This window comes from Salvelinus sp. IW2-2015, linkage group LG6.2 (genome assembly GCF_002910315.2).
Source record: "Salvelinus sp. IW2-2015 linkage group LG6.2, ASM291031v2, whole genome shotgun sequence".
Taxonomy (NCBI): domain Eukaryota; kingdom Metazoa; phylum Chordata; class Actinopteri; order Salmoniformes; family Salmonidae; genus Salvelinus; species Salvelinus sp. IW2-2015.
The window spans coordinates 22595699-22614384 of NC_036846.1; the positions used below are offsets into that span (position 1 = coordinate 22595699).

An 18686-nucleotide genomic window follows, 5' to 3' on the forward strand; every position below is an offset into this window, starting at 1 on the left:
TGTTAGAGCATGGTTTTGGTCCATACCAGCACTAAAACACTTGATTCAACTAATTATCAATATCTTAATTGGCCAAATCGGGTGTGAAAGAGCTGTTGAACTATTGGCTGTGTCTGTTACAGTGAAGTGAGACCTGTTAAACCAACCAATGTCTCTGTTACAGTGGCTAGGCCGGTGGTGAGTCCTCAGCCATCAGACCTGGCTGTAGTGATGTACACCAGTGGTTCTACAGGCAGACCCAAAGGAGTCATGGTCGTCCACAGCAACCTCACCGCTGGAATGACCGGACAGTGTGAACGCATCCCTGGCCTGGGGTGAGTGACAGTTGGGTTTAGTAGTTTTACAGGAGGGAGAATAGGCTCTCTCCCTCCCTGCCTCCTGAGGCACCCCCTTAACCCATACCCATAACTCAGGGGTTCTCAAACTTTTTTGATAGCATATTTATCAGGGACCCCCTCATAATCACAACACAACTCGAGTGAGATACAAAATAGCATACAAGGAGTTTTACTATGATATCGGCAGTGCATGGCCGAACAAACCAAGTATCGGGCCCTGGGAAGGAACATATTGAAGGCGCGCCTCTTGGAATTGGAGAGAACATTTTGCAGGTTTCAAGCGAATTTCCTCTAATTCTATAGATTTTGTCATGGGACAGAGATTTTTTTGTTTTGTTGCAGCTTTAAAGCTAATATCCTGCAATTCTACACATTTTTCATGAGGCAGAGAACTTTGCAGTTGTTTAAATCACACTGCACTTAAGGAGGGAATACAAGAAGTATTGATTTGAAAATATTGAATTGGTGGAGTACTGTGGATACCAATATCCCTGTGAGCCTCCCAGGCCCATGTAGCCCAGGGTTAAGAACATAAATTCTAGATGAATATTATTGTATTACACACTGTTAACTTATTCCACTGATCCCTGAGACACAATTAATTGTTCATTTCAATGACAAAAAAATGTACCAGTCAAAAGTTTGGACACATGTTCTCATTCAAGGATGTTTCTGTATTTGTACTATTTTCTACCTTTTTCTACAATAATAGTGAAGACATCAAAACTATGAAATAACACATGGAATCATGTAGTAACCAAAAAAGTGTTTTAAAAAATCCAAATATATTTGAGGTTCTCCCAATAGCCACCCTTTGCCTTGATGACAGCTTTGCTTTGGCATTCTCTCAACCACCTTCACCTGGAATGCTTTTTCAACAGTCTTGAAGGAGTTCCCACATATGCTGAGCACTTGTTGGCTGCTTTTCCTTCACTTTGCGGTCCAACTCATCCCAAACCATCTCAATTGAGTTGAGGTCGGTTGATTGTGGAGGCCAGGTCATCTGATGCAGCACTCCATCACTCTCCTTGGTCAAATAGCTCTTACACAGCCTGGAGGTGTGTTGGGTCATTGTCCTGTTGAAAAACAAATGGTAGTCCCACTTAGGGCTGGGCGATTTGACCAAAATATTATATTATATGGTATTTTGAGAAAAATTGACGGTATTTGACTGTCTTATGTTTTTTAATAATAAAAGTTCTAAATTTGTTTTATGAGTAGTGCGTGACCCAAGGGTGGGAAAATATACATTCTAAGTGATTTCAATGGAATTTTCTCCATTCTGATTGTTTTAGACTGTTCAACTTCAACCCCCCAAAAAAGTCATAATTTTCATAAATTTCTGCATTTGAGGTCATGTCCTCATTGCCATGTAGGGCTGCACGATATGGACAAGTAATCTGGGCCTTATTTTTAACCAAATGTTGCAATTTGAATTGCGATTTAAAGCTTAACACTTGGGTTAACTGTTGGAATCATGGGAATAGAATGTCTATTGTAATTATATAGTTAGAATATAATACTGGGCACTTTTAATATGACAACAAATGAAAATGCCAGGGAGAAGTTATTGTGACAGGGTAGGAACTAATGTTTATATAGGGTCCCCTACGAAACACCTAATCTTTGGCTACATTGAATGTTTTCTCTTAGCTACTTCATGTAGCTAACAAATTCTTGCTTTGTGCTTACCTCTTCACTTTAGAAGACACTGTTGCACAAACAACATGCTGATTTAAGTCTACACAATCACTGGTATTATCAGGCTGTAAAGCTAATTATGCTTGCTCTTACTCAGTACATTTTATTAGCTAGCTAGCTAGTGATTAGCGTTAGCGGCTAACAAGATTTAGGAACAACTTGCTATGAAAATACAAACTAGCTATTTGCAGATGTAAGAAACACAAGCTAATAGTGTAATTATAGAATGCTAATAGATTTATATTAAGAAGCAAAGTGACAACTGCATCATTGTCATCAACAGTGTTGCATATTCTTATCCGCAGACTCGACAGCCTTTGTTTCTCAAATGACTGCCTCGCCTGGTTCACCAACTACTTCTCTGATAGAGTTCAGTGTGTCAAATCGGAGGGCCTGTTGTCCGGACCTCTGGCAGTCTCTATGGGGGTGCCACAGGGTTAAATTCTCGGGCTGACTCTTCTCTGTATACATCAATGATGTCGCTTTTGCTGCTGGTGATTCTCTGATCCACCTCTACACTGTGCTAACTAACCTCCAGATGAGCTTCAATGCCATACAACTTTCCTTCCGTGGACTCCAACTGCTATTAAATGCAAGTAAAACTAAATGCATGCTCTTCAACCGATCGCTGCCTGCCTGTCCAGCATCACTACTCTGGATGGTTCTGACCTAGAATATGTGGACAACTGCAAATACCTAGCTTGTCTGGTTAGACTGTAAACTCTCCTTCCAGACCCACATTAAGCATCTCCAATCCAAAATTAAATCTAGAATCGGCTTCCTATTTTGCAACAAAGCATCCTTCACTCAAGCTACCAAAAGAAAACCCTMGTGAAACTGACTATCCTACCGATCCTCGACTTCGGCGATGTCATTTACAAAATAGCCTCCAACACTCTACTCAGCAAATTGGATGCAGTCTATCACAGTGCCGTCCGTTTTGTCACCAAAGCCCCATATACTACCCACCACTGCGACCTGTACGCTCTCGTTGGCTGGCCCTTGCTTCATACTCGTCGCCAAACCCACTGGCTCATCTCTAAGTCTTTGCTGGTAAAGCCCTGCCTTATCTCAGCTCACTGGTCACCATAGCAGCACCCACCCGCAGTATGCGCTACAGCAGGTATATTTCACTGGTCACCCCCAAAGCCAATTCCTCCTTTGGCTGCCTTTCCTTCCAGTTCTCTGCTGCCARTGACTGGAACAAACTGCAAAAATCGCTGAAGCTGGAGACTCTGATCTCCCTCACTAACTTCAAGCACCAGCTGTCAGAGCAGCTCACAGATCATTGCACCTGTACAGTCGTGGCCAAAAGTTGAGAATCACACAAATATTAATGTTCAAAGTCTGCTGCTTCAGTTTGTATGATGGCAATTTGCATATACTCCAGAATGTTATGAAGAGTTATCAAATTAATTGCAAAGTCCCTCTTTGCCATGCAAATGAACTGAATCCCCCCAAAAAAACATTTCCGCTGCATTTCAGCCCTGCCACAAAAGGACCAGCTGACATGTCAGTGATTCTCTCATTAACACAGGTGTGAGTGTTGACAAGGACAAGGCTGGAGATCACTCTGTCATGCTGATTGAGGTCGAATAACAGACTGGAAGCTTCAAAAGGAGGGTGGTGCTTGGAATCATTGTTCTTCCTCTGTCAATCATTGTTACCTGCGAGGAAACATGTGCCGTCATCATTGCTTTGCACAAAAAGGGCTTCACAGGCAAGGATATTGCTGCCAGTAAGATTGCACCTAAATCAACCATTTATCGGATCATCAAGAACTTCAAGGAGAGCGGTTCAATTGTTGTGAAGAAGACTTCAGCACCCAAGAAAGTCCAGCAAGGACCAGGACCGTCTCCTAAAGTTGATTCAGCCGCGTGATCGGGGCACCACCAGTACAGAGCTTGCTCAGGAATGGCAGCAGGCAGGTGTGAGTGCATCTGCACAGACAGTGAGGCAAAGACTTTTGGAGGATGGCCTGGTGTCAAGAAGGGCAGCAAAGAAGCCACTTCTCTCCAGGAAAAACATCAGGGACAGACTGATATTCTGCAAAAGGTATAGGGATTGGACTGCTGAGGACTGGGGTAAAGTCATTTCTCTGATGAATCCCTTTTCTGATTGTTTGGGGCATCCGGAAAAAAGGTTGTCCGGAGAAGACAAGGTGAGCGCTACCATCAGTCCTGTGTCATGCCAACAGTAAAGCATCCTGAGACCATTCATGTGTGGTGGTTGCTTCTCAGCCAAGGGAGTCGGCTCACTCACAATTTTGCCTAGGAACACAGCCATGAATAAAGAATGGTACCAACACATCCTCCGAGAGCAACTTCTCCCAACCATCCAGGAACAGTTTGGTGACGAACAATGCCTTTTCCAGCATGATGGAGCACCTTGCCATAAGGCAAAAGTGATAACTAAGTGGCTCGGGGAACAAAACATCTATTTTGGGTCCATGGCCAGGAAACTCCCCAGACCTTAATCCCATTGAGAACTTGTGGTCAATCCTCAAGAGGCGGGTGGACAAACAACCAACCCACAAACTCCAAGCATTGATTATGCAATAATAGGCTTCCATCAGTCAGGATGTGGCTCAGAAGTTAATTGACAGCATGCCAGGGAGGATTGCAGAGGTCTTGAAAAAGAAGGGTCAACACTGCAAATATTGACTCTTTGCATCAACTTCATTTAATTGTCAATAAAAGCCTTTGACACTTATGAAATGCTTCTAATTATACTATAATTATACTATAATTATTCCATAGTAACATCTGACAAAAATATCTAAAGACACTGAAGCAGCAAACTTTTGAAAGTTAATATGTCATTCTCAAAACTTTTGGCCACGACTGTACATAGCCCATCCAACTACCTCATCCCCATACTCTATATATTTATTTTGCTCCTTTGCACCCCAGTATCTCTACTTGCACATCTATCCCTCCAGTGTTTTTAATTGCTATATCGTAATTACCTCGCCACTATGGCCTATTTTATTGCCTTACCTCCCTTATATTACCTCATCTGCACTCACTGTAATATACTTTTTTTCTACTGTATTATTGACTGTATGTTTGTTTATTCCATGTGTAACTCTGTTGTATGTGTTGAACTGCTTTGCTTTTTCTTGGCCAGGTCCCAGTTGTAAATGAGAACTTGTTCTCAACTAGCCTACCTGGTGAAATAAATAAAATATGCTGCATTGACCATGCAGAGTGAATGCAAGTGTCGCTTGATTGAGGAACATCAAATGCGCTCCTTGAGTTAGGGGGCGTGGCTAGGTCTGTGTGGAAAGCGGCATAGAGCGAGTGGAGAGAGATGACTCAAGTAGCAAAGTAAACTATAAAATGGACGTTACACATTGCGTATCACATTTTAACAAACCAAACATTAAAATACCGCTATAGAAGGTWAAGTAAATCCCCAAACCGGTCYGTGCATCAATACCGGTATATCGAGAAAAAAACTGTATACGCCCAGCCCTAGTCCCACTAAGGGCAAACCAGATGGTATGGTATATCGCTGCAGAATGTTGTGGTAGCCATGCTGGTTAAGTGTGCGTTGAATTCTAAATAAATCACCAACCATCTCACCAGCAAAGCACCATCACACCTCCACCTCCATGCTTCACGGTGGGAACCACACATGCGGAGATCGTCCGTTCACCTACTCTGCGTCTCACAAAGAAACAGCGGTTGGAACCAAAAATCTAAAATTTGGACTCAACAGAACAAAGGACAGATTTCCACCGTTCTAATATTCATTGCTCGTGTTTCTGCAGCAACTCGACCATGAAGGCCTGATTTCACGCAGTCTCCTCTGAACAGTTGATGTCTGTTACTTGAACTCTGAAGCATTTATTTGGGCTGCAATTTCTGAGGCTGGTAACTCTAATGAACTTATCCTCTGCAGCAGAGGTCACTCTGGGTCTTCCTTTCCTGTAGTGGTCCTCATGAGAGCCAGTTTCATCATAGCTCTTGATGGTTTTTGCGACTCCACCTTAAACGTTCAAAGTTCTTGAAATGTTCTGGATTGACTGACCTTTGTCTTTAAAGTAATGATGGACTGTCGTTTCTCTTTGCTTATTTGAGCTGTTCTTGCTATAATATGGACTTAGCCCTATTTGGTAAAATAACATCTTCTGTATACCACACCGACCTTGTCACAACAACTGATTGGCTCAAACGCATTAAGGAAAGAAATTCCACAAATTAACTTAACAAGGCACACCTGTTAATTGAAATGGATTCAGGGTGACTTACCTCATGAAGCTGGTTGAGAGAATGCCAAGAGTGTGCAAAGCTGTCAAGGCAAAGGGTGGCTTCTTTCAAGAATCTCAAATATAAAATATATTTTGCTTTGTTTAAAACTTACTACATGATTCCATATGTTATTTCATAGTTTTGGTGTCTTCACTATTATTCTACAATGTAGAAAATAGTAAAAATAAAGAAAAACCCTTGAATGAGTTAGGACACACCAACGTTTGACTGGTACCGTATACCTGTCTGCAGACCCCACTTTGAGAACCCCTGCTCTATCTGTATTCCTAACTCTGTTCTTTGCCCCTGACCTAACTTCACATAGGTTACGTACCTGCTCTCTAAAAACCTTACTCTAACCCCTGACCCCATGCAGTATTATAATGTATCTGTTCTCTGTCCAAAAGACTCCTAAATAGCCTACCTGCCCTTAAACCTCTGACCCTAATGCTAACCATATTCTCTCTCAGGCCTAAAGACACCTACATAGCCTACCTGCCTCTGGCCCATGTTTTGGAAATGACAGCAGAAATCTCTTGCATGGCGTACGGCTGTCCCATCGGTTACTCCTCCCCTCAGACACTCTCTGACCAGGTAATGAACGCTTGATTTAATCAGTGGTTCCCCTGTTATTCTGTCTGCATACTGTCACTGAAGATAATTAAAGCCTCTTCATTCAGTCCTATGTTGATGCCCTCTCTTCTCCTCTCTCTCTCTCTCTCTCTCCAGTCCACTAAGATAAAGAAAGGAAGTAGAGGAGACAGCTCTGTGCTGAAACCAACTCTAATGGCTGCTGTACCGGTAAGACAACTGTCGTGGAAATTCAGTACTGAGAGAGACTTGGTCATTTCTTTGAACAATCATCTTTATTTAATATCGATTTAATTATTGCAATAAGAAACCGTCAGCCCAACAGTCTTGACTGTTAGACTAACTAATAATGAAAAAACAGACATCTTATATAGGATTACTAAAATGTTTAGTCATGCAGATCAAGGGGCATCATAAGCCACCCTGGGCTCATCCTGTCTATCTGCACCTGGTTATCTTAACMCCCGACCCTGGCCTAATTTCCCAGATGCCAGGATGTCTAAGAACCATTGTGGCCTTTGTTCTACTCCTCTCTATCCCAGTTACAACCACTCCACATCCTGTCTGGAATGTTTTATCACCAAGTCAATCAATTGTCAGCTCAAACCCCACAGGCCCAACTCAAACCACAGACACAGATTAGAGGGTACTCATCAACCCTTATTTGATGCATAAACAGTATTATAACAATCTTGTCACTTTTTTTTTCTGTCACACAACACATCTGTCTGGTCTACTGTACCGTTTGTTTGTTTATTTGAACAGGAAATTCTGGACCGCATCAATAAGAATGTGATGAGTAAGGTTGGGGAGATGAGTTACATTCAGAGGACGCTGTTCAACCTGGGATATAACTACAAACTGGAGCAGGTCAAGAGGGGTTACGATGCTCCTCTCTGCAACGTGTAACAACATTTTATACCTTGATAACATGTGATATCTAGTAGTAGTAAAATGTGTTTTCTGACGATCACATTTAACCTAGAGAATAAGTATTATTCGCATGTTAAATGATTGTGTAAATCACCTAGAATAACCACACATGTATCCAGATAGGGAATCATACATTAAACAGAAGTACTTTAAATTAGTTTTAGTGTGTGTTTACAGTTCTGTGTGTGTGTCTAGGCTGCTGTTCAGTAAGGTGCGCAAGTTGCTGGGCGGCAGGGTGAGGCTGATGTTGTCTGGAGGGGCTCCGCTTTCCTCTGCCACACAGAGGTTTATGAACATATGTTTCTGCTGTCCTGTGGGCCAGGGGTACGGACTGACGGAAACCTGTGGAGCTGGCACCATCACCGAGGGTAAGGGAAAGGGGGATACCTAGTCAGTTGTCCAACTGGATGTATTCAACTGAAATGTGTCTTCTGCATTTAACCCAACCCCTCTGAATCAGAGAGGTGCAGGGGCCCGGGAGGGTATGGAGGGCGGGTATGGAGGGAGGAGGGCGGGTATGGAGGGAGGAGGGCGGGTATGGAGGGTATGGAGGGAGGAGGGCGGGTAGTATGGAAAGCCTTTGCTTTATCTGTATAACTAAAGGTTGTGTTTCCTCTATTCCCCCTGTCCAGTGGCAGACAACAGCACGGGTAGAGTTGGAGCTCCTGTCATCTGCTGTGAGATCCGACTCAGGGACTGGCTGGAGGGAGGCTACACCAATCAGGACAAACCTCACCCCCGAGGGGAGATTCTGATTGGGGGGCCTAACATCACTATGGGTTACTATAGGAACGAGAGTAATGGCCAGGACTACTTTGTGGACGAGAAGGGTCAGAGGTGGTTCTGTACAGGAGACATAGGAGAGATCCACCCTGACGGATGTCTGCAGATAGTGGGTGTGTAACGGGTGTGCGTTGGAGGATTTTCTCATTGTCCATCATAGGCATATACATTCTAATCTAGTGGCTAAAAATTAAAAGCATCTGTAAATGAATTTAAAGCAATATCTTGCATTGTGGCGCGTGTGTGTGTTATTGTTCGTTAGATCGTAAGAAGGATCTAGTGAAGCTCCAGGCTGGGGAATACGTCTCTCTGGGGAAAGTAGAAGCTGCTCTGAAGAACTGCTCCCTCATCGACAACATCTGTGCTTACGCTAACAGGTGAGCCCTAGCCCAGTTTTACCTGTCAGCCCCTAGTGGTAGAGGTTTACATTTGCAGAGTGTGAACTGCTCTTAGATCTGTGCTTACTGGCAACATGTAACTCCAGTGATCTCAGCCTATATGGGTGCTTCTAACCCATGAACTGTGACATTGGATCCATTGTTCCCTCTAAYCCCTGCAGTGAGCAGAACTATGTGATCAGTGTTGTGGTACCCAACCAGAAGATGTTGACTGAGCTGGCTAGACAGAGGGGAGTGAAAGGGAGCTGGGAGGAGGTGTGCACCCACCCTGCCATGGAGAAGGAGGTGCTGAAGGAGATCAAAGAGGTGGCCACTTCAAGTAAGAACCCCTGGGTCCTATTCATTAGAGCATACCGTAGCAAAACGTTTGGCAACATAAACAAGGGTTCAGTCTGTTTTCTTACGTTTTGGTCTAGTGAATACAACCCTGATGTCTATTAGATTGATTTAGATGTTTGGATTGATTTTGTATCACTGGGCAGGTTTCCATCGACCCAGGTTCATGAGACAATGTCAAAATGATTGCGGCGTATAATGTAAATGGAAAACGTAGGATACATTTTCTAAAGAACTAATACATTTTTATGTTTTACAGGCAGATTTTTCTATTGTCGAACTTGTTTTATTGCGACAAATAATAAACTGTTTTTCTAATAAATTATGATGGCCAGATAATATTGAACGTATGCCATTCGAGGCTGCTCMGAGGATGAAGGGGAGGACCATCCTCAGTGAATTTCATAAAAATGAAAATTGTAAAACATTTAAAGTTACCCTTTTTAGATAACTATACTAAATATAATCACGTCACCAAACAATTGATTAAAASACATTTGGCAATGAAGGTATACAAGTAGCATCAACAGCACTCTGTAGGGTAGCACCATGGTGTAGCTGGAGGACAGCTAGCATCCGTCATCCTCTGGGTACATTGACTTCAATACAAAACCTAGGAGTCTCATGGTTCTCTCCCCATTCCATAGACTTACACATTATGACAGGCTGGAGGACATCTTCCGGAAGTTATCAGAGCACTGGCAGCATGAACTGACATGTTGTCCACCCAATCAAAGGACCAGAGAATTACTGAAAGCATAATCTAGTACTGAACGCATAAGCTTCCTCCACTTACTTAGCTAGCTAGTTTAGCCTACTGAAACACCCTGCTCAAACAGTGATGATATGTTAGCAAGCTGTCTGACCTAACGAACACAACACTGGAACTCTTCCAAGTCAGGGTAAGCTTTTAGTAATACCAATCTATTGCCACCGGGCCCGCCGGTGTAACTGCTTACTGACTGYMCACTAACGTTACTGCATGATTGTAGTGGGTTTACTAACATGTTAGCTCTATTAGCTGACTATGATGTTACTTTAGCATTTTTATTTTATCCGGTAAGTTGACTGAACACATTCTCATTAACAGCAATGACCTGGGGAATAGTTACAGGGGAAAGGAGGGGGATGAATGAGCCAATTGTAAACTGGGGAAGATTAGATGACCGTGATGGTATGAGGGCCAGATTGGGAATTCAGTCAGGACAGCAGGGTTAACACCCCTACTCCTCTTACGATAAATGCCATGGCATCTTTAGTGACCAGAGGCAGTACACCCGGTTAAAGTCCCATCCGAAAGATGGCACACTACACAGGCCAATGCACCCAATCACTGCCCTGGTGCATTGGGATATMATTTTTTTTGACCAGAGGAAAGGGTGCCTCCTTCTGGCCCTCCAAAGCCACTTCAGCAGCATGCACGTTGTCAACAATACTATGGTGACAACGATGTAGGTTGTGTGTAGCGGTTTGGCTTGGAAAGTTTGTTTTTTCTCACCWGGTCACATACAGCTGCTGTGCATTGAAGTCAAGTGAAGGGGTAGAAGGAGGAGAGCGCATAGAAGGAATACAACGTGGCTGCTATGAAAGTGAACTGCATTTGAGTGATCAAGGGTGTATTCATTCCGCCGATTTTATATTAAGACTTTTCATAAAGGGAAGCAAACGTAACAAAACTGGGATAAACATGACCTGAATTTGTACAAGAACTCTCGTTTGCAACTGCTGGACTGATTACATCCTTGATCTGCTAGATGCAGGCAAGAGTGTGCAATGTGATATTGAATGTCTGTTGCCTCAAATTTCTCTTGACCTGTGTGCAGGGTATAGGGAAAATAAGAGTATCATGTAGTAGCCTAAACCTATCAATGTTACATTGAACTGGGTGAATGGAATATGGATGAGTCATCCAATATGCTGTAATATAAATAAGACCATGCTCATGAAAGTGTCCTCCCTCATAAACGGCACTGACCGTTTAAAGCACAACTCATTTAATTCTAAATGCCTACTGCTTGAAAAATCMATTTATTCAACAATGTGTTTCTTGACTTTCAAGAATGCCTGAATTGGTTCACATTGCAATTTCACCATCAAATTGTTTCAGACCAGCTAGGCCAAGTTATGGCCACGGTKTAAGTAGGCACATTAGAATATGGCAAATATTAGTCAATTCTTGCATTCTATCCATACTGTTTTTTTTCAGGGTCCCTAAGATGTTAAAGATAGATAGGTGGGCAGGGCATTAAGTACCACAGTATGACCCATAAAACCTAGCGGTCAAACAGGGAAATGGTTCCATTCATGTTTTTTTCCCATAGGGGATTTTAGAAAGTTAAAACAAGGGCTGTGTTTTGTGCAGGCTTACCCTGGGAGGACATTTTGAGAACTGTGAATCTCTAGGACAAGGTRACTTATCAATATAGTAGCCTGTATTTATCCCCCAAAAATGGTAATGCTAATGTGGCTATCATAAAGAATATAACAAGTCACCTTGTCCGAGAGAGCGTTACCCTGGTGTGACGTTTTGATAACCGTGTAAGTCTACACAAAACACAGCCCTTAAGTGTTTCTAAAATCCCCATTGGGAAAAATGAATGGTTGAAAAACAATTGGAACCATTTCCCTGTTTGACTGCTAGGTTTTGTGGGGGCTCTACCCAGGATGTTGCCAATTTGCCTAATAATAGGATGATTGAAACACTTTAAACACATTTTTATTCGACAAGTGTTTATATAGGTGTGACGTTCAAGGGAAATGCATCATGGCAGACAATTGTTGCAACACATTTCTATGCAAACTTAAATGTCGACAAAAACATAAATGGACAAGTTAATGGAACACAGATTTTGTAATGACCTTCCACTCTCTTTACATCACCTTCCTTCTCCCTCCTAGTTAAACTCCAGAGGTTTGAGATCCCAGTCAAGGTACACCTCAGCCCAGAGCCCTGGACCCCTGAGACAGGACTGGTGACTGATGCCTTCAAGCTGAAGAGAAAAGAGTTAAAGAACCACTATCTCCAACACATAGAGAGGATGTATGGGAGGCCGTAATGTAATGACCTACAACTTCACCTAATGCCCATAGGCCTCTGGTCAAAAGTAGTGCACTATATAGGGAATAGGGTTCCAGGCCTTGAGGTGCAGGGTGTGCAGGCTTTCGCTCAGCCCTGCTGTAACACATTTGATTTCAGCTAATCAAGGTCTTGGTTACAAGCAGCCAATTAGTTGAATTTGGAGTTAGAGTAGGGCTGGAGCAAAAGCATCCACACTGTGTAGCTGTTCGCTACTCCTGACCTAAGCCAAAGTCGCCAACGTTCTGCTGTTAGTTTGTAGCCTCAGTCGGTGCCAGTCAGGTTTCTGCTTCAGCTGACTTTGTCGTCTTGTAGCACCCTATTCCCTATGCCGTACACTGCTTCTGACCAGTCCTATGTGCTCTGGTCAAAAGTAGTGCACTGTAAAGGGAATAATTTGGGATGCAGCTCTAGTGTTTTCCAACAGAAACTGTTCGATACCCAGGCTACTGTTCTGTGTGTGTAAAGAATATCCCTATTAGACAGTAATGTGCTGATAATGTACTTGTAAAAAAAACATTGCACTCAAGCACGTCCAGTTCTGCCCTCAATTGTTGTCATTAGAAGACACTGAGTCTGAACTGTAGATGGTCAATTATTTATTGGGAAATCAAACTTGAAGCTGATCCAGCATTTATAGAAATGTATGTTTATAGAAAAGTCCACTACTTTCACCGACAAACAAATGGAACATTAGGAAAGGGAAACATTCTTAGTCAACGCTTACCTGCCATTCCAGCCTAAGCTTTGTAACAGATGTATTTTTGAATGTGTGTATTTCTCATGTTATGTAGTTGAGAGTTCTGCTGCCCTCTAGTGGTAAAATGGCAGTATCGACATTACTGTGCCTTTCCCTGCTCTCACTTCCCAGTGTCTGTTAAATTTGGTTATTTATTTAGAAGCATGTTAGCCAAGGTATATTGTAAGACTAAATAAGCATTGACTTTACCAAATGTTTTGCTTTTGTTGCACCAAACGTCACTCAGGAAACATAAAATAGCTATTTAATATTATTTGGGCAGGAGGATAGACTGCATGGGCAATAGCAATTGATGTTTTTACCTGAATAGTCAAAACAATGTTGTGAAAATATTAGTATCCTCATCATAACAAAAAGGTCTGTAATTAACATTTGAGTCCATTTCTTTCTCCAACTACTGTGTGAAAAATGGTTACTTATTCAGTTCTGGGGGTCACATGCTTTAGAGGACATTGGTGAATAAAAATGTTTTGTATTTGACTACTTTGTGCCTAAAGTCCTTTGTACAAAAAAAAAAATAAGTACAACTTTGAAGAAAGTGGGCTGTAGCAGATTTACCAACTATAAGACGGTACATAACTGGTATACTTTTTAAAAAATCTTAAAGCAGGGTTGTACTCATCAGTCACCATACAAGCTTGTCATTGTAGCCCGTTGCAATTTGTGTGCCCAARTGAATATGACCCTGAAAGCAGATTAAAGTAGCCCTCAGCTACTCCAGTCCTGGAAGCGGAAACAGTCACTGGCAATCTTCCAGACAGGCTGGTCACTGGTGGGTGAGGCCTGGGCTGTGAGGAGGAAGTTCTGATTGAAGTAGCGCTGCTTTTGACCATCAAACTTCACCTGTCCTGCCGTCACCACCAGCAGCGTGGTCTGGCCCTGCGTTGCCTGCTCTGTATGGGAATATAAGGAGGGGGAAAATGGTGTTGGCCTCTTTCCACAAACCTGATCACATTCTGTTTCTCTATTGTGTGATCAGGGTGGTGGAACAAGGCAAAAGTTGGACTACTATATATTTTGGGTTGCAAATGTCAGTATTATACATTTTTAGGCAGCAAGGTGAATTTTTACCATCTCAATGAATCCAAGCTTATCAAAAAACAGGATTACAGTCTAATTGCCAAATGGATGAGTCAGAAGCATATCATATAGAGAAAGAAGTACATGCTGTTTAGTGTCAACAATATAATTGGGTCTATTTACCTCCATTAAAACATTTTTCCCCCATGTTTTAATTGAATGTATAATATGAGTCAATCATTGTTTACATTGTAACTGAATAAATCCCAGTTTTGAAAATTATAATTGTGGGAAAGACTCTCACCATGCACTGGCTGACAGTCCAGAGTCTGGATACTGAACTCGCTGGAGGGAAGTGACTCAAAGAACTCTCCAAGAGCAACCTGCCCTGACACAGCATTCCCGTTCCAAACCAGGGTCGCTTTGTCCAGGTAGAGCCGCATCAAGTTCTGGGGAAAGATCAACAGTAGGGAGTTGGCTATCAACAGATTTTTTTAAGGAACCCACAAAGTGTTTGCCAAGGGAGGTGTTTGTACCTGTGTAACCAGTATGGYTCAGTGCATTCACACAGCCCAGATGAATCAGTACCTACCCTTCTTTTCTTGTCCATGCAGTCATAATATATGTTGGTGAACTCCTCTGAATACCTGCATGATGCGTCAACATGGGTCCTGAAATCCTAGAGAAGGGACAAAAGGTGTGATTGAATGACAGCCATTGACAACTTGGTCAATATAGAGATATGCCTTAGATTTTTTTGCGGGGGGGAAATAGTCAGAATTACATTTCAGAAATAATTTACTTCAATAGAATCTGAGTCAGACCACAGCGATCCTGCTGCTGTGTTACAGCAAGGGTGGGCAACATGCGGCCAGCGAGCCCATTCAATCTGGCTGGGTGGGGGATTTTGGGTTAAAAAAAAGACACTCTAGGCCATTCTTGAATGTCTAAAACTAGAAAGACAATATATAAGTTATAATGGGACTTTTTTTGGCCCACAAATTGATTTCGACTCTGCTGAATTTTTTTGAAATCACTAGATGGTTGCCCACCCTTAAGTTACAGGGAGACCAGACGTCCTCAGGTCTATTTAAATGATGGCATAGGTGGTAATCGTGCGCTGTAAGGCTGTCATTAGGTAGCAGTTCACCATGATGAAGGCCTGTATGTTGTGTGGCAGTTCACCATGATGTAGGCCTGTAGGTAGGTAGCAGTTCACCATGATTGTAGGCCTGTAGGTAGGTAGCAGTTCACCATGATGAAGGCCTGTAGTGTGTGTCAGTTCACCATGATGAAGGCATGTAGGTAGGTAGCAGTTCACCATGATGAAGGCCTGTAGGTGTTGGCAGTTCACCATGATGTAGGCCTGTAGGTAGGTAGCAGTTCACCATGATGAGGCCTGTAGGTTAGGTGCAGTTCACCATGATGAAGCCTGTGAGTGTGTGCAGTTCACCATGATGTAGCCTGTAGGTAGTAGCAGTTCACCATGATGTAGGCCTGTAGGTAGTAGCAGTTCACCATGATTGAAGGCCTGTAGGTGTGTGCAGTTCACCATGATGAAGGCTGTAGGTAGGTAGCAGTTCACCATGATGAAGGCCTGTAGGTAGTAGCAGTTCACCATGATGAAGCCTGTAGTAGGTAGCAGTTCACCATGATGAAGCCTGGAGGTTAGGTAGCAGTTCACCATGATGAAAGCCTGTAGGTAGGTAAGCAGTTCACCATGATGAAGGCCTGTAGGTAGTGTGGTGGCAGTTCACCAGATGAAGGCCTGTAGTAGGTGGGTGCAGTTCACCATGATGAAGGCCTGTAGTAGTGGTGGCAGTTTCACCATGATGAAGGCTGTGTAGGTAGTGGGTGCAGTTCACCATGAGAAGCCTGTAGGTAGGTAGCAGTTCACCATGATGAAGCCTGTAGGTAGGGTAGCAGTTCACCATGATGAAGGCCTGTAGGTAGGTAGCAGTTCACCATGATGAAGCCTGTAGTGTGGTGCAGTTCACCATGATTAGGCCTGTAGGTAGGTAGGCAGTTCACCATGATGTACCTGTAGTAGGTAGCAGTTCACATGATGAAGGCCTGTAGGTAGTGTGGCAGTTCACCATGATGAAGGCATGTAGGTAGTAGCAGTTCACCATGATGAAGCCTGTAGGTGTGGGCAGTTTCACCATGATGTAGGCCTGTAGTAGTAGCAGTTCACCATGATGTAGGCCTGTAGTAGGTAGCAGTTCACCATGATGAAGGCCTGAGGTGTGTGGCAAGTTCACCATGATGTAGGCCTGTAGGTAGGTTAGCAGTTCACCATGATGTAGGCCTGTAGGTAGGTAGCAGTTCACCGATGATGAAGGCCTGTAGTGTTGGCATCCCATGAGAAGCTTAGTAGTAGCAGTTCACCATGATGAAGGCCTGTAGTAGGTAGCAGTTCACCATGATGAAGGCCTGTAGGTAGGTAGCAGTTCACCATGATGAACCTGTAGTAGTAGCAGTTCACCATGATGAAGGCTGTAGGTAGTGAGCAGTTCACCATCGATGAAGGCCTTAGGTAGGTGGTGCATTCACCAGATGAAGCCTGTAGGAGGTGGTGCAGTCACCATGATTAAGCCTTGGTAGGTGGGTGGCAGTTCACCATGATGAAGGCCTGTAGGTAGGTGGTGGCAGTTCACCATGATGAAGCCTGTAGGTAGTAGCAGTTCACCATTATGAAGGCCTGTAGGTAGGTGTAGCAGTTCACCATGATATGCCTAGGTAGTGTGGCAGTTCACCATGATGAAGGCCTGTAGTAGGTAGGTAGCAGTTCACCATGATGAAGGCCGTAGGTAGGTAGCAGTTCACCATGATGAAGCCTGTAGGTAGGTAGCAGTTCACCATGATGAAGGCCTGTAGTGTATGGTATGCAGTTCACCATGATGAAGGCCTGTAGGTGGGGGTGGCAGTTCACCATGATGAAGCCTGTAGGTGTTGCAGTTCACCTGTGATGAAGCCTGTAGGTAGGTGGGTGGCAGTTCACCATGATGAAGGCCTGTAGGTAGGTGGTGGCAGTTCACCATGATGAAGGCCTGTAGGTAGTGGGTAGCAGTTCACCATGATGAAGGCCTGTGGTAGGTGGTGCAGTTCACCATGATGAAGCCTGTAGGTAGTAGGTGGCAGTTCACCATGATGAAGGCCTGTAGGTGTGTGGCAGTTCACCATGATGAAGGCCTGTAGGTAGGAGCAGTTCACCATATTAAGGCCTGTAGGTAGGTAGCATTCACCATGATGAAGGCCTGTAGGTAGGTAGCAGTTCACCATTGATGAAGGCCTGTAGGTGGGTAGCAGTTCACCATGATGAAGGCCTGTAGGTAGGTGGCAGTTCACCATGATGAAGCCTGTAGGTAGGTGTGCATCACCATGATGAAGGCCGTGTAGGTGGGTGGCAGTTCACCATGATGAAGCCTGTAGGTAGGTGGGTGGCAGTTCACCATGATGAAGGCCTGTAGGTAGGTGGGGCAGTTCACCATGATGAAGGCCTGTATAGTGTGGGTGGCAGTTCACCATGATGAAGGCCTTGTAGGTAGGTGGTCAGTTCACCATTGATGAAGGCCTGTAGGTAGCGTGGGCAGTTCACCATTGATGAAGGCCTGTAGGTAGGTGCAGTTCATGCCTGTAGCCTTTCTACCATGTTAAACTGCAGCCTTGCCTGGCATGAATTTATTTACTTTTTGTGTGGGTAAGTATGTAGGGAGGGAGGGAGAGGGGGTGTTCGCTGTGTCAATTGATTCTATGAATTTATGTGGAAGCAGCAGCACTCTATTATCCAAATCAAATTACCCCTCCGGGACAATAAATTATATCATAACTAACAGTGTTGCTGGTTCTAACCAATGGTGTATATATGAATCMCTGGTTCAAACCCAGCTTCACTGTCCGATCACGTTGGCTGCATTGGTGGCCCCAGTAGCTTTTGTGAACAGTACACCGCTGTTCACATGTAGGGTTTGTAGTGTAGCTAGGTGTCTACAAATATATAACCAACAACTAAAAACGTAACTACAATAAAGAACACATGAGGTTAGCTTATTGTAGTTAGATAGCTAGAAGATAAACTTACAACTGTTGCAGCCATCGCTGTAGACTTTTTGTTGTCTTTCCTCGTCGTCAAACGGACAGGCAATTTCTACATTTGAGGGATATCAAAACACCACAACATTCAGCTTCAAAAGCACGATGTTAATTAATGAAAATGTGTGTGATTCAAAATAATGTTTTTGTCGACGAGCGTGTGGTGTAAATACTTCCGCTGGTCATAGATAATGTTTCTTCAAAATAAAAGTAATTTGCGATGAACGTTACTTTAATTTAACGCTTGCTTGGGGGGGGGCAGATGGCACCCAACGTGTATACAGCGCCACCTACTGTATTGGAGTGTGAGGCCAGTCACGGCCTATTTTCATTAAATTCTCTTCGTTAGTCCTGTTCCTCTAAGAAAGTGAAATAGAGCCCTGAAATCCACTTCCCTCCATT

The 18686-nt window shown here is 43.4% G+C and overlaps 2 protein-coding genes across 3 annotated transcripts in view; one reads left to right on the forward strand and one right to left on the reverse strand.

Moving 5' to 3' along the window:
* LOC111965990 (long-chain-fatty-acid--CoA ligase 4) overlaps positions 1 to 13019 on the forward strand; it is a 24248-nt gene extending 11229 nt beyond the window's left edge. For both annotated transcript variants that reach the window (XM_023990433.2, XM_023990432.2), the window contains exons 6-14: positions 164 to 314; positions 6766 to 6889; positions 7025 to 7096; positions 7652 to 7791; positions 8015 to 8187; positions 8452 to 8715; positions 8865 to 8979; positions 9162 to 9319; positions 12235 to 13019. In XM_023990433.2, the coding sequence (XP_023846201.1) occupies positions 164 to 314; positions 6766 to 6889; positions 7025 to 7096; positions 7652 to 7791; positions 8015 to 8187; positions 8452 to 8715; positions 8865 to 8979; positions 9162 to 9319; positions 12235 to 12392 (1355 nt within the window). In that variant the 3' untranslated portion in view covers positions 12393 to 13019. The remainder of the gene's footprint in view (positions 1 to 163; positions 315 to 6765; positions 6890 to 7024; positions 7097 to 7651; positions 7792 to 8014; positions 8188 to 8451; positions 8716 to 8864; positions 8980 to 9161; positions 9320 to 12234) is intronic.
* A 170-nt stretch (positions 13020 to 13189) lies between these two features.
* Positions 13190 to 18487, reverse strand: nxt2 (nuclear transport factor 2-like export factor 2). The gene is made up of 4 exons (XM_023990436.2): positions 18274 to 18487; positions 14785 to 14871; positions 14497 to 14641; positions 13190 to 14065 (listed from the first exon to the last, which is right to left on the reverse strand). Exons 1-4 carry the CDS (start codon positions 18286 to 18288, stop codon positions 13881 to 13883), a joined length of 432 nt encoding a protein of 143 aa, XP_023846204.1. The 5' UTR covers positions 18289 to 18487; the 3' UTR covers positions 13190 to 13880.
* Positions 18488 to 18686: the final 199 nt, after the last annotated feature.

Coding starts and splice junctions, on each gene's coding strand:
- nxt2 (XM_023990436.2), bottom strand. Junction 14,642..14,784: donor GCATGGACAAGAAAAGAAGG/GTAGGTACTGAT, acceptor ATCTTTCCCCAG/AACTTGATGCGGCTCTACCT. Junction 14,066..14,496: donor GGACTGTCAGCCAGTGCATG/GTGAGAGTCTTT, acceptor ATTCCCATACAG/AGCAGGCAACGCAGGGCCAG.